Source organism: Lactuca saligna, chromosome 9 (genome assembly GCF_052625555.1).
Source record: "Lactuca saligna cultivar CGN05327 chromosome 9, ASM5262555v1, whole genome shotgun sequence".
Taxonomy (NCBI): Eukaryota; Viridiplantae; Streptophyta; class Magnoliopsida; order Asterales; family Asteraceae; genus Lactuca; species Lactuca saligna.
In genome coordinates this window covers 4,682,993-4,698,994 of record NC_136425.1, presented here as the reverse complement: position 1 = coordinate 4,698,994, position 16,002 = coordinate 4,682,993, and the positions used below count along the sequence as shown (strand labels likewise).

At 33.1% G+C, this 16,002-nt stretch overlaps 2 protein-coding genes across 2 annotated transcripts; both read right to left on the bottom strand.

Moving 5' to 3' along the window:
* Positions 1-5,948: 5,948 nt before the first annotated feature.
* Positions 5,949-10,419, bottom strand: LOC145018833 (Exonuclease family protein). Its single transcript, XM_078976697.1, has 7 exons — positions 10,125-10,419; positions 9,206-9,357; positions 8,451-8,584; positions 8,058-8,275; positions 7,519-7,728; positions 6,860-6,940; positions 5,949-6,229 (listed from the first exon to the last, which is right to left on the bottom strand). Exons 1-7 carry the CDS (start codon positions 10,178-10,180, stop codon positions 5,971-5,973), a joined length of 1,110 nt encoding a protein of 369 aa, XP_078832823.1. The 5' UTR covers positions 10,181-10,419; the 3' UTR covers positions 5,949-5,970.
* Positions 10,420-11,752: 1,333 nt separating this feature from the next.
* LOC145015120 (BTB/POZ and MATH domain-containing protein 2-like) lies at positions 11,753-15,677 on the bottom strand. The gene is made up of 4 exons (XM_078973570.1): positions 14,936-15,677; positions 12,596-12,944; positions 12,252-12,528; positions 11,753-12,171 (listed from the first exon to the last, which is right to left on the bottom strand). The coding sequence occupies exons 1-4, from the start codon at positions 15,346-15,348 to the stop codon at positions 11,993-11,995; spliced, it is 1,218 nt and encodes a 405-aa protein (XP_078829696.1). The 5' UTR covers positions 15,349-15,677; the 3' UTR covers positions 11,753-11,992.
* Positions 15,678-16,002: the final 325 nt, after the last annotated feature.

Genomic DNA, 16,002 nt, shown 5'->3' with positions numbered 1-16,002 from the left:
AGTGGGTCAGGCTTGGGAGTCTGATGAGCACATAGAGTTTTCAACCCACAATAAATAAGTTTATTAATTTTATCAACCAACAATAACCCGATTACCCGTTCCCGTTATCCTCACATTACGTCCCTAAAAGACCTATCATAAGGGACCTAGACTAAGGTCAACATCGGGATGGACACTAATGTTAAGGGGATTCCTTAGCAATAAATGTCCTTAAGGTAACCATGTGGGGGATGGAGTACACCGGTGAACACATCATTCACAAACACCTACAGGTTGCGAGCCTGCTAGCGTTCCACTGGACTGTCTAGAAGAGTATGTGGTCGTCATCCATACTCCGCTAGATGACAAAATCAACAACAAAAACAACAACATTGAGGTCACTCATCATTTTATCACACATCGTCTTAATACATCTACCTATATGTGGGGGTGGAGTACACCGGTGAACACATCGTTCACAAACACCTACAGGTTCCGAGCCTGCTAGCGTTCCACTGGACTGTCTAGAAGAGTTTGTGGTCGTCATCCATACTCCGCTAGATGACAGAATCAACAACAACAACATCGAGGCTTCTCATCATTTTATCACACATCGTCTTAATACATCTACCCATGTTTTACCCCCAACATTTTTGTAGATATAAAATACTTATACATTTTAAATCATTTAAAACATGTATAAAATCATTCATACAGCATAGACAACAAGTATTCAGATAATATGCACACATAGCATTTAATTTATATATAATACTTCATATCTATGTGTAAGATGAAAATAACAATGTACTTACCTGTCAAGGTGGTGATTCCAAACTTAGACAACGCTTCGTTACTCTTGAAACAATTTTCTTCGTCAAAACATAGTATCATTACCACTAGGGTTAGTCTATCATTCACCGAGACTAATTAATAGTTTAACTATTATTACTATTATATAAGCGTTAAAAAATACTTATAGAACCCATAATAATAGCTCAAGTACTTATTATAAGTTCCTAATAACGTTACTATAATTAATTAGAAGCTTTATTAAAAATAGTATAGGCATAGCTCACTTACAGCGAGTTTTATAGAAAACCGGACTTCGCTCGGAGCAGTGTTTCTAAACCGAAAAACCCTTTTTCTCGGGACTCCGAGAGCCTTGAGGCTTCCTTCGGGTGCTAGGGGTTCACCTAGGCTTGGGGGGGGGGGGGGGGGTAGGAATGGTAGAGAGAGAAAGTAGTGAGAGAGAGAAGAGAGAATGGTGTGAAAAATCCGAGAAAGCTCGCATCTATTTTTAGGTCGGAGGTCCTCGGAACGCTAGGCGTTTGGAAGAGCTACGTCGGGCGTAGCTTCGGATAAGGTCGACACGCGTTGCTTCGCTGTTGGGCCATCGTGGCATGCTCCGGAACCGCACAACCAAAGACCGTTGGGCGTAACCTTCTCCGACGCGGGGCGTCCGATACGAGCATTGGGCGTCCGAGCTGCGACGTGTCAATATCCGAAGGTCAGTCCGTGATCAGCAAGCAACGACCGAGATGAGGCCACGTCATCACCCCCATGCAGATTCGCAATTTCACACTCCGACTTCAAAAATTCATAACTTTCGCATACGAGCTCCGTTTTCGACGTTCTTTACATCCACGTGTAGGCGGGAACGTACTCTACAACTTTCATTTAGCTCCGTCAGCTAACTTTGACTTTATTTTAAATTTTAAATTTTTAACAGGCCGGAACAAGATTGGTCCGTTAAAAATTCATAACTTCTTCATCCGACGTTCGTTTTTGTCTATCTTTTTATCGTTACGCTACTATTAACGAAATCTTCGATTCTTGTTTAGGTTGTGTCGGCTAAATATTGTTCGTTCTAATATTTGAAATCCAGGTTTGTGAGTGCATTTTATACCCTGTTGGACGGCACTCTGTAGTGTTGTATTTTTGTGATTGTTTTCGCATCAATAATTTTTTTTTTTTAATTTTCTTGTAGATTTGGAATAAATTGTGGTGAATATTAAAGAGGAGAAAAATGATAAATTGAAGAAAATACAGAAATATTGACACGAAGACATGAAAACGCTTTGAAATTTGTAGCATTTTTTATTTTTTATTTTGTATTGAATAAAATATTTATTGTGATTTACTTACGAATATTGTAGTACAAGAAATGTACATATGTGCATTTGAAAAAATATGCACATATGCACCTAAATTTGCTATTAAAAAAATGCAATTTAAAAAAAAAAAAAATTGCAGCTTTTTTTATATACAATTTTTTCTGAAAAAAAATGTACCTTTCTTTAAAAAAAATTGTAGTTTTTTTTTTATAAAAAATATAGTTTTTTAAAAAAAGTTGTAGTTTTTTTTGAAAAGAATGTTGTTTTGTTTAAAAAAAATTGCAGTTTTTTTTGAAAAAGAATGTAGTTTTTTTTGAAAAAAAAATGTAGTTTTTTTTAAATTGCAGTTTTTCTTTAAAAAAAATATATATTTTTTTTCAAAAAGTCATGTTTTCTATAAAAAAATTAAAAAATATGCATTAAAAAAAACGAAAAATATTATTTAAAAAAATATGAAAACTTGATTTATGATGTAAATTTTTAGACATTTATATTAATATGTTAAATAACACAAAAAAAATTAAACATTATATGAGATTGTAAGATGACGATCATGTTCTTAATAAATTACTTTTGATCCAACGCTTCACGTTTAGTTCTCGGGAAATTATGAGTTCTCAACCGATCTCAACCCTATATATATATAGTAATTTACTTATTTGTTTTTTTATCTTTCTTTGTTTTCTCCGTTTAGGTTTAATTTTCATATTACAAGAAGACATCGAGGATCTGACATATTGTCATTGTGAAAAAAATTTGAAAAATATCATAATTTAGTAATTTAACATATTGTTTTGTCGTTATCCTTTTTACGAAAGGCTATACAAATGATTTATTTTGTTTTATTCAATTCAATCTGGTTTATACTTGTCCTTAATGATTAATTTAGGGGCTACACAGCTCCATTGAGGATGTCACCTTGGAAGACAGCTTATCCTAAGTATCCAACAACAATTCCCTAAATTCAGGCTTGAGGACAAGCATGTTCCTTCAGCGGTCGGTATTGATAAGGAAATTGGTCGAAATCCCGATGAGTCCCCAAACAAACGAGCCCAACGTCCCTAAAGTTTGGAAAATGTACAAGAGGAGTAAGCACCTAGAATGACAGGTGTAAGGCTAAGATTAATTGGGTCATTATGCATGAAAAGGGATAGGATAGGGAATATCATTTAGGGGCTGTTTGGCAGGATCTGAATTTTTAAGATCTGAATTTTTAAGAGGTCTGAATTTCTAAAATTGTCTGAATTTTTAAGATCTGGATTTTTAACATGTTGTTTGGTTGGAACCTGTAAATTGTTGTGTTGAATTATAAAAATGACCAGTCTACCCTTCCATCGTATTTTTCGTTGAATTCAATGTTTCTATTTGTAAAATAACCAAACCAAACTCCTTAAATAATTATAAAAATATATATATATAAACACCATATAAAATATTATGATCTAATAGGAAGAGGTGAAAGTATGATACTATAATAAAGAAATATATAAAAGTACATTGCTATTTCATGTCTTCACCTTTACAAAAACAAGGTTACAATAGGCTATGAAAACAAACTGAAATGTATGTTTACATGGATCACATTAAAAAAAGCATTTTTTTTGTAAAATTCCAAAAAAGAAGACCAAAATTGATGGGTTTTATACAAACAATTCTATATGTGCATGCAACCCTATATTTGGATTTATGTTTTCTCTATTAGATACACAACTTTATGAACACAAGAAGAACCCTAGCATGCACCTAGGTATTTCGAAATCTATGTAGTAGAAGGGATTACATACCTCTTGTTGTTATATTGTAATAACAACACAAATCTTTAATCTCTTTGTCTTGGAAAACAAGTACCACAAGTGTAGTACGTCTAATGGCTCACAAACACCACAAGCAAATGGAGAGGCAAGAGAGAGAGAGAGAGAGAGAGAGAGGAAGAGGCAAAAATCGGCTCTAGGTCTTCTAGGGATCAAGTGGCCGATTTCCCTTAGCCAATGGGTCTTTATATAGGGTAGAGATTAAGGTTTCAGTCCTTATCATTATCTGATTACTTACCCACCAAGCAGCCCATAAGATAATCCTTGAATCCTTATTATGGACGAATTCTAAGGCCTTATCACCTTGAATTCGTCCACCCCTTCCTTGGGGCAACCAATGCCCTAATTTGCGACTATCAAATAATTACAATTCAGCCACTCTAGTTTAATTAATTACATTTGATCATAGAATTAAATCTAAATTAATTATTAACCAATATTAATTAAACAAATATGATTTCTCCTTTAATATATTATTCCTATAATATATTAATAAATCATAATAACCTTTTTCTCTATTATTTCTCCAGTCAAGTTGCTTTGGTGAAGACAACTCAAAAGGACCATGCACAACCGGGTCAAGTACTTACCAAATATAGTTACGGGCTTAGACACTAATCCAACAAAAATACCCCTTAAAAATTTTCTTGCCCAACCTTTAAACCATCAACCAACTCCTTTCTTTCGGCCATCCAAAGTCTCGATGTTTCATGCAATCTAGAATAACCTAGCCCCACTTGATAATAACAAGGAAAAGATCATTATGCCTTTATTCATATTTTTGCAGCATGTCATTCAATATTTTTTTATCTTCAATTTAGAAACATAATACCCATCAAACTGCAACCAAGAGTATGATTGTAGAATATACAATCTAAACATTAATACCCATCAAACACAACTTTGTGATTTGATTAAAAAACCATTCTCTAAAAGATATATCTGACTGTGTATTTCCAATGAGATGCAAATAAAAAACCTCACAAGATTTTCCAATCTGAAATGTATGTTTATATGGATCACAACTTTGTGATTTTATTAAAAAAACTCATAGGACTTTTCACAAATAGTTGGTGTGCTTAAAAGCTTTAATGAGATGCAAATAAAAAGCCATTACTTTTCTTAGGAAATTGACTGTGTATTTCCAAAATTGATTGAATGGAACATTGGATTATATACTCTATAATAAGAGATGCAAATAAAAACGAGGGGAAATGAAAAATCATACAGAGATGGCAGAGGAAAGTGTGTCGAGTTTGGTTGCTTATCATATCCAAGTAAGGAAGATAAAATGAGAGCTGGAGAAATCAAATCATCCGACAGTAATCAAGCAGTCGAAGATGAGATCGGTGTTGCTAGAATTTTCGAAATCGCAGAAGCATTGCCGCTCGCCTTTGGGGATTTCCGACAAGCCTCGATCGATGGTGATGACAGCACGGGAAGAGGCAGCGGTCAGCTGGTGGCGGAGGGGATATCAGAGGGTTGTCATTACGCAATCGGAGATGCAGTAAGAATGAGGCGTCGACATTTGTGAAAGAAAGAGAAGAAGGAAAAGATGAAGTATCAGTGCAAAAGAGGAGCGCTTGTTCTTTTCTTTAATTCAGACATATCCCCAAATCTGAAAAATTAAGAGGTGACTAACAAATTAAGAGGTATAAGTTCAGAAGCTATCAAACGGTCTAGATCTTAAAAATTAAGAGACTACCTCTTAATTGGAAAATTAAGAGACAAACAAACAAGGCTTTAGTTGAATTTGGAGATCAAGGGGATCATTCTGATTTTTCTATTGTTATGAAGTCGGTCGGCTATTTGAGCTTGGGCAGAGATACTTGCACTCTATGTCTGATTTTCTTTTCGTCTTTTGAAGTTTTCAGAATCAATACAAATATTTAGTCGTTTAATTTTATTTCAGTGATTTTCTTTTCGTCTTTTGATATTTAACAACACCTGATCAAACAAAACCATTTTCCTTTTATGATATATATATATATATATATATATATATATATATATATATATATATATATATATATATATATATATATATATATGTTAGTGTTTCTTCAAACACCATAAAACTCAGCGGTACGTGGTTGAGAGTCCAAACACCAACATTGATAATTTGACGTTGAAATCCGAAAGAGTTCATCCGGTGACATGTTGTGAAGATCATGATCCTTTGATTTTCGAGCATCAAAATTAAGGTGGCTTTGTTTTGCAGTCTCTTCGTCTTGATGTTCTTGAGAGCGCATACGCTTGTACAGCCTCATTACAGACACACAATCCTGAAAAGTGTCGTGACTCCCTAACCTGATATCGTACCTGAAAACACAAATTTGTGTTGTGTTAGAAAAGAATCACATAGGTTCAAACTTCAAAGTGACGAGGATAGTAGTAACTTTGGTTAATTTTACAAAATCATTAAAAAAAAAAAAAAAAGCAGTACAGTACAGACAATGTATGGTACTTCCACACAGAAAGAAAGAATGAAAAATGAGCTTCAATAGCATATATCTTATTCTTTTATCTCCAACAACTCAAATAGGTAAAGTTTTGTTGATGGAATATTTTGCAATCTAGAAACCACTCACATTGAATATTATAATGACGGCTGAGTTTGGGCGAATTTATTTCCTTCCCATTTTAGAAAACTAAATCACAACTATTTGTTGGTCACTTGCTCAGATTTCATTATTTGCTACCAACTTTCCTATTTTTATAGTTTTTTTTTAATGGCATTTTTTATGGTTTTCTAATTTGATGGAACATTTTGTAATCTAGAAACCATTTTCTATAAAAGAGCTCATGATCAATATAAATTTTCCCATATTTGGGTGACATGAGTAGAAGTGGATCAGATAAAACAAAATTAAGTATGCTAAAACTCATGATTCGTGCTAAGATAATTCATAAAAGGCAAAAAAAAAAAAAAAAAAAAAAAAAGCAACTTACCCTAGATATGTCTTGGTGAGGTACTTGAGAGAGTGGCTCATGAAATTAGTTTTAAGTAATGGACGATATGTTGCTGTATCCCTACACACAGAAAAACAGCATTTGAACAAAAACATGCTCAATGTATAACCATATAGTTTACCAAAACCAATATTCAATACAACAGATATTTATAGATGCGATACAAGTTTTTTTTTTTTTTTTTTTTTTTTTTTGGGAGTGGGAGGGGGGTATTATTTTATACTCCTACTAAATTAATAAAAAAAAACCTATTAACTACAAAAGTTGAGGGCATCTGCTACTAGCCACTAAGCAAAAATAAATAAATAAAATCAGTTTTGTAGTGTTGGCAAATCTGATTCAGATTTTTTGACCATCAAAAGCCGAAATAATTAGATTTTATAAAAAGCAAGGAATTGGCGAGTTGCTACTTCCATTAATTCGCTTTCATTTCTTCTAATTACAACATTTTGTACTTTGGACAAATCTACCCAATTATAGGAATGCCATTCATATTCAAAGCAATCTTCATTGCTATGATTAGGTAGATTTTTCAAAAAAAAAAAAAAAAAAACCAAAACTGAAGTGCAATGCTATAACTGAATACATGTTTCATATTAGAAAAACTTGATAAGAGAAAAAAATGGAAAATAGAAAACCTTAACAATTTCTCGGGATAGTTCATTAACAAGCAATCCAAGGCATGGTCCAGGTTATGGCCCACAAGAAGTTTAGCTTTTCCACCATCCAAGCGCGCTTTTCCTATTGATTCTCCATTGTACAGAATTTGAGAAATCTTTTCTCTCACTTCCTTAACTGCCATACCATCTCTTTTTAACTGCTCTTCTGTTATGCCCGTTACTTCATATCTATATCACAATTCATGTAAACATCAACTTTATGAACCAGTTTCACTAAAACCGAAACCGATTTGTAAAGAATTAACAAGTTAAATATAATTACAAGGATAACTATTAAAATGAAATAATGAAAACTTAGAAAGCTGTAAAGTGTAAACATGTGAGTATGCATTGGCCAACTTTTAAACCACTTGACATGTTCCATTTTTAGCGAAATATTTTAGTTTAACCGTTATTTGACCTGTTATCAAGAAAATATAACCCAAATTGACCCATTTTCACATAAACGGGTTTAAAAATTCTAAAAGAAAAATGAACAAGATGCAGCACAGAAGTACCTATAATCAGTTACAGATAGTTGGGGTTCCACATACGTGTGGAATATCATATTCTCTTCTTCATCAACAAGGCAAACTCGAGCTAATAGATCAACTGATCCATCGATACCACACCCAACCATTTGGCAGTTGATAGCAACTGCTTCAGGATATTTACTCATGTAGTAGTTTTCATCTTCTAATGCTTCATATTCTGTGTATGAAATATTCATTGTTCCCTGCAACACATCAATAAAATAAATGTACATCAAGTGTATCAGATTGAAACTGAGACTCATGAGTCATGCATGCGTTCACCAAAAAAGATGGGACATGGACTTGCTCTCAATCTCTCGCGTGTGCAAAAGACGTTAATGCCCTCATCATCGAAAAGATTATTCCACATCAACTTACGAGGGGGGGAGGGGCAGTTTGGAGGCATAACTCTTTGTGCTCATCAACAGAAACAGGGTTTTCAAAGACTTTCAGACAAAGGTGGCAACCATTTTGTGCAAATATACTTGAGCAGTGAGCTTTGGCTAATGGACCTACATAATCCATACAAAAATGTAAATAAGAATGAAAAATTTAATGGATAGATTATGTTAAAGGAGTGTTTAGATGCGATGATAAAGTGATTATTGCCATTTGACAGTTTCATAGTGTTTTGCAACCGATTATAATTTTAATTATGTAGGACATAACAGAAGCACATTAAAAAAAAAACTGATTAAAAAGGGGGAGTTTGGTTCGAAAAATGTTTTGGGGGAAACAGGAATTTGTCAAAGGAAATGGAATATGAAGGAATTGAATTATGTCACGAGTTTGGTTGGCACAAAATGGAATAAAATTCACGAGTGAGAAACATTTGCTATTGAACTTAAGGTTAAAAGGGTATTTGAGTATTTTGAAAAAGAAGTAAATGCGAGGAATTGAATTCCATGGAATAAAATCAATTGATCAAAGGATTTTGTAAATTCAAATGGAATTCAGTTTCATACTCATTGCAAAAACCAGGATTGCAATGGAGTTGAATTCCAAATTCGGTGAACCAAAGGCCACTATCACTCACTTTAATCAAATGACTGTGATTTCAATTCGGATTCTGATTCTTGAATCACAATGATCAATTTAAAACCGCACATCCAAACGCCCTCAAAGTATCACACCTGATATATGCTCCCTTAAAGATTCGAATGATTTGCAGTGTTTATGACAAACACCGCATTTAGGTTGATGCACTGAGTGATAGGATTTCTTCATGTGTTCAACAAGGTTCTCTTTTTTCTTAAACTGCTGAAAACATGCTGCACATTTGTGTCTGGAGAAAACAGGTGTTAGTATAGCCATCTTATAAACTAACATGGTGTGAACTGCTTTAACACTTGATAAAAGTTCAAGTATGCAAAGGCAAAGCTTTAGACATTTTGATATGTCAACCAATTAAAGTAAATGATATCAGATACAAAAAGTAATAAATTCTAGCATACGTACATGATACTTAGTTGGATACAGTGATACTTAGTTTTACCATTTTATAAACTAAAGGTAAAACAGAGAGTAATCAGGCATAGAATATGAAAATCAACAACATATGAGTATTTTTTATTTATTTAATGCAGTAAGACAGCTTAACTGGAAGGAGGTCCTAACTTTTAAACTTTCCCAGGCTTAAGACATATTCCTGCTTTAGGCAGGTATATTCAATATTTTATGCAATATTCGAACTTTGGTAGCTATAAAAATAATACTTTTTGTTTTTGATAAAGAACCATTGGATGAGCTATAGTATGCCTATACATGTATTCAGGAATCAGGAATATACTATTGTCCATGTTTCCGTACTGCGTCTCACATACATACTGGGAAAGAGGGAAAATGTAAAGAATGAAGAAAGTTCAGCAAAAATAATGATGAGGGCAGAGGGCTGGGTTGGGTCGAAACTACTGTGTTATCTTTCTGTTTCTCTACCTTTTTTTTTCGCCGGGAACCAAACAAATGCAGTGTGAAAGCAACGTAAATTGATAAAGCATATAAGCAACGATGGAGATTGAAGGAATACAGAGTAAGAGATAAAAATCAGAGAACCTTGTGCTTGTAGAGACCATCGGGGTTTTTAGATGGTTTGGCTCGAACTCCTCCATTGCACAACGGCTCAAAATGGAGGGAACAGAAGAAATTAAGCGCCGGAATCGCAGTAAACAATGCAGAGCGGAGTTTTTATTTGTGGAATTAGGGTTTGGGTTTGATCAAGAGAGGGCTCTGGTTGGTAACGGTGGACAAAACACAATCGCCATGAAAGTGAAAGGTGTGTTAGTCCGGGGAGGTGTGATTATAATTTTCTGTAGAAGAGCCTAACGCGATATTCTCGAGTTTTTTTAATGAAGGGTTTGGAACGGAAAGAGCGAGAAGAATGAAAACCAAGCTAATTATTTTATGGTTTTTCTTATAATTTGGTAATTTTTTTATTTTTTTATATATTTAACCGTGTTGACAATGGCATTCTTAACACAACTAAGAAGTTAAATAGTAAATATGTATAAAAAAAATTGTTTAAATATAAACGAAATCAAAAATTATTTATTTATTTTCTTTATTTTTAATAGTGATTTTATTTTTTTATTTGTTAGTATTATTTTTTTCAAATGTTATTTCTATAATATCCATAATGGTCTAAATATTAATTAAATATTGATTATTTCTAAATTTTACTTTTTAATTTAATAAATATGTTTTCATTTTGTGAAATATATATATATATATATATATATATATATATATATATATATATATATATATATATATATATATATATATATATTTGTTTTTAAGCATATATAATATTTTTAAAGTGAATAATATCTAACAATAAAATTAAATAAATTAAATATGTAACAATAAATATGTTGGATCTTTATATATATATATATATATATATATATATATATATATATATATATATATATATATATATATATATATATATATATTACATTGTAAATAAAAAAACAAAAAAAAAATTATATAATATTAATGTTTTAAAATTATTACAAAATTTTAATATTCTTTAATTAAAAGTTTATAAACTTTATTTTTTAATACAACATTTTAAACTAATATCTAACAGAAGTATTTTAAAATATTATAAAAAAAATATTAAATTGTCATATAAAATTTATAAAACACTTTAAAAATGAAGGTAAATTTTTTTTATAAATAACTATATGAAGGTTATAAAAAAATTACATGAAAATTAAAAATAAAAATAAAAATAAAGGTTAAAAACTTGTAAGAAAAATTTAAAACATTTATCATATTTGGTTTAAAAACACTTGTATTAAAACTTTATGAAAATATAAAAAAAATTATAAAAAAAAAAAAAAAAAAGTTTAAAAGATTATATTAGAAAAACTTATAGGAAAAAATATTATTAAAATACTATAAGAAATTATAAAAAGTCTTAAAAATTTTGTAAAAGAAAATATTCACGTTTTGACATCTTTCTTTTTTTTGTATACATTTGAGTATTTAACTTATTAAACGTGTTCAAATTTCCATTGTCAGCTACTATAGCCGATGACAATGCTAATATATGAACAAATTTAACAAATTTAAAAAAAGAAAAAAGTGTCACTGTGTGTACCCATAAATGATTTAAGTAAACAAAAATTGGAAATGAAAAGTGAGATAAGACATCATCACATAAAAGGAAATGATTTAAGAAGTAAACAAAAAGTGGAAATAAAAAGTGAGAAGGAAGCCGTAAAGAGCTTGCAACATGCAATCCATTACAACACTAAATTTACACTTTCAGCTTATAAGAAGAAAGAATTGCATTCATACTTTCCTAAACCCCTACATGACATGACATGACCTGACCTGACCTCTGTGCCTATACTTGATCTTTTTCAACAAGGGAAGGGAAGGGAAGGGAAGGGAAGGGAAGGGGTTTGGAATTACAATCTCTGTTTTACCCTTCTACCATGAACATCAACTCCATCAGGTATAACATCATTAATGCGCTTGCTTATGGCAGGAGAATGCTCGCTGATCCTTGCTACATATTCCAAGAGTTGGGTCAGGACTTCCGGGCAGCTTTCTTTAAGGTAATCAAACCCATCCGTCTGCATCACGGCTGATAAACAAGCAACAGGATTCATTTACTTAATTAATGGGTGGGTTATGCAGTTAATCTGGTAGGTTAAGCTATGTTACCTCTGAGATTTTCAGGCGAAGCAATGAATTTTAGACACACGGCTTTCAACTGGTGGCAGTGGTGCTGCTCAGCCAGTGCTAATGTGGTTGCAACCGTGTTTATGGCAACATCCTGACAAAGATTAGTCTCACAGAGCACCCGCAGCCTATCTAAACCATAGCGATCCGCGGCTGCAAGAAGATGCTGAGACATCAATGTGGTGGCCCATTTCGTGCTCATACCCGTTACTTCTTCCATGTCAGGCAAACTATCCCAATACATAAAATGAAGCAATGCCTGCAAAATACACATTTTTGGTTATAGCTTGTTCATAACAGATGCTAGCTTTATTTTTTTTAAATACCTTGAAAACAGGGGGCTCTATGTCCTCAACTATAATACATCGGGTATTTTGATCTTTCATTGGACCAAAAAGTTGAGCCCTGAAAACAGGTGAGCGGGCTGCAAGCACCAATTTATGAGCGGAAAAGGTTTCGTCTTTTACTTGAAAAGAGACATCGGTGCCTTTTCCACATTCCAGGAGTTGCCCAAATTGTTGCCCGATATCGGAAGGTGGTACATGGATGGAGTACGTCTTGGGGCCTTCTGTACGTGACTTGACAACTCCAACACAACAATGAACCTGAAGGCAATCATCTTTCAAGTAATCTGATGTCTCCAATGCAGATCTTTTGAAAAAACGCTTATAACCCCTGTAGTATCAGCAAACAAAAATTTCTCAACAACAAAGCTTGCTTCCTAGCATAAAAACCATAAACATGAAAAACAGAAAGGCCAAAATCAAGTATGCATGAAAACTCCGAGTGTGTATCATTGTATTTGTATTATGATTTCAAATTAAGTATCAACACTTTCCTTCACTAGAACTGACAAAGATCTGGCACACCGTAAACACTAAATACTTAAATAGTATGCCAACCATATTAAATGTTAAGACGACTTCCATTACAATCATTGAATCCAAATGTCAGTAGTGTAGCCAGAAAAACTACAGGGGGATAAATCTTTTTCACTTAATGCAGAAAGCACAGACTTGATAGAAAAGTTGGGAAAAAGGGGGCTTTTCACATTAAGTCCTTACTTTGTCACAACTTTACCCTCATTTGATTCCCTCCACTTTCTCAACTGTTACTTCCCTCTCTCGTATATTTTTTAATAATCATTTATCAAGGATAATTTGCCTAAACAACAGATTAATCACACCACTTCTTAATTTCTTAGATTAGGATTCATGATGTACCAATAAATAAGCATACATTATTAGCAAGCTGGAAGTTCCTGTCACAAAAAGGTAGTAGGACCGCATACCTTTTAAGCAAAATAACATAAAAGAACCTGAGAGCATAGTGCACCAAGAATCTTTCATATAGATAATGAGATCATTTGTACGTTTCTAATATGCAAATATAAGTAAGAATGTTTCCACGCTCAACCATTACTAGAATTACCATTTCAACCCTGTTGCTAGTTGCTACAAAGTTGTATGCATTTACTTGAGACTGGATGCATAGAAACAGATATATATATATATATATATATATATATATATATATATATATATATATATATATAATATATATATATATATATTATGTGCTTCCTCTGATGAAATGTATGACAATCAAAGCTTCGCTTTCAATGAGCAAAAGGATACACCGTAGGATGTTTAAATTAAATGCGAGTCCACCGAGGTTATTATGACTTTGGTGTGAAATGACTTAAATATCCTTGATTTTAATCATTTCATTATCTTATTCCCGATGCTTTTTTGTTTTGTGATAATCAGTCAGGCAACACACATCAACATTTCCTAAAAATTTAATTCTTTCTTAGGAAGAATTTCGTATATATCCTTACTAAATGTTAAAATATCATATTTGCCCAACCAAATATCTAAATATCATATTTAACCTTCTTAAACTTTAAAATGTCATATTTGCCCAAAACCATTTATTAAATATTTTAAAATTATTGAAATTGAAAATAATAATTAAATGTACCGTATTACCCTTAACTTCTAAATATGATATTTCATAAGATTAAGGAGGACAAATATGATATTTAGATATTAGGCTGGATAAATATGATATTTTGACGTTTAATAAGGGTATATATGAAATTCTCCCTATTTCTTAAGTTGTATTTCATCTAGGAATTAAAATAAAGCACATTTGACCAACCCTGCATCACATAGGCATTAAAGAGCTCAAAAAGGGGACAATTTTTAACAAAGAGATCTAACATTATCAAAATTACATTCTCTGCATTATTAAACCAAACAAACAGCAACTGGCTACTCACTAAAAGATGTAGCATTTCAGAAATCTTACCCATGGGAAAAGAACTTCATAATAGACTACTAGATCATAAAACCATGTTACATTCAGCACCACAATGAGTGTTTGGCAAAATACGATGATGATTGTAAATTTCTAATCATTTGAAGTCAAAATGATCAGACTTAGATAACCATAAAATTTGTAACGAACCAACTATTGAGATGAATGTAAACTTGTCTAACTATACCTAATTTTAAGCACTGAATCTGTAAATGAAGCCACATCCAGACACGCCCCAACATATATGAATTAAGCAAATAGATTTTCAAGATTATACCAAATCATTTGAGCAAAAATATACATTAATAATTGTGATCGTATAACAAAAACAGAGTTTAGCTTACCACATGCTACCCCTGTATTTAAGGGTATACGGACCACTCTCTAATGCTCTCCCAAAATGGCTATGAACCTTATGCCTCTCCCTGCCACTCTGATCCAGAAGAGTCAGCTCAAAAAGCGCCCTGACATCTGATCCTTCGCTAGCTAACGCAATAAACAAAGAAACATATGTCGCATTGTCCTCCAGGCTTTTCCCATCAGGGTAAAAATAGATAGCCCATGAATAACCACCAACCATAAACGTATCAGACGCTACATACTTCCCAATTCCAATTCCTTTCGATAGCGAGTAACCCGAAATCCTAAAATCATGTTCTCCGTTCACCGTCTCGGTGACCGATGTAGAGGTCGTTGTCACCGCCGGCGGCGATGATGACGAAGATGTCCTCGATATTTGTATAGACGCTCTTCCCATCCCCGATTACTCAACAAACTAAAGACGCAAACACTCCAGTTCACACCAAAAAAAATCCAATGGGGTGCTGCTAAAACCAGTCGAATCTTACGAATTCGACCGGTGAGATACAAGAAATGTGAAATCGGTGGTCAGATCTAGGGTTTTAAAGATGAAACTCAGGATTATATGAGGGGTTTGGAGATTGAATCAAAATATTCGAGGAGATCTAGGGTTTCGTGTTGCAATTCGTTTTCCTTTCGAGAAACAATTTCAAAGGCTGACGAAAAAGAGAAAGATTGAATAAAAAATCGTCATTGTAGGTATTATGTAGACGGTACTTTGTCGACGGGGTTGGTTTTCGTAAGGTGTGTAGGTACACATGATTCAACGGGTGGTACCGAATTTGGTGCGTAACAGCCGCTTTATTGGGGGTAGTTTCGTAAATATGTATGGTCGGTCTCTTTTCTTTTACCGCAATTGCACAACTTTAGCAGGTTTTCTCAACTCCGTTCCTCCAAAAATCAAACTTTCAATACTTTACCCCCACTTTCAAATTGCTATAGTAAATTATCATTTCTACCTCACCAAGTTTAAATCTTAAAGTTACGGATGAGCATAGGCGGGTACCCGTCTCATTTGGCGAGAACCGGAACCGGAACCGTTCTAGGCGAT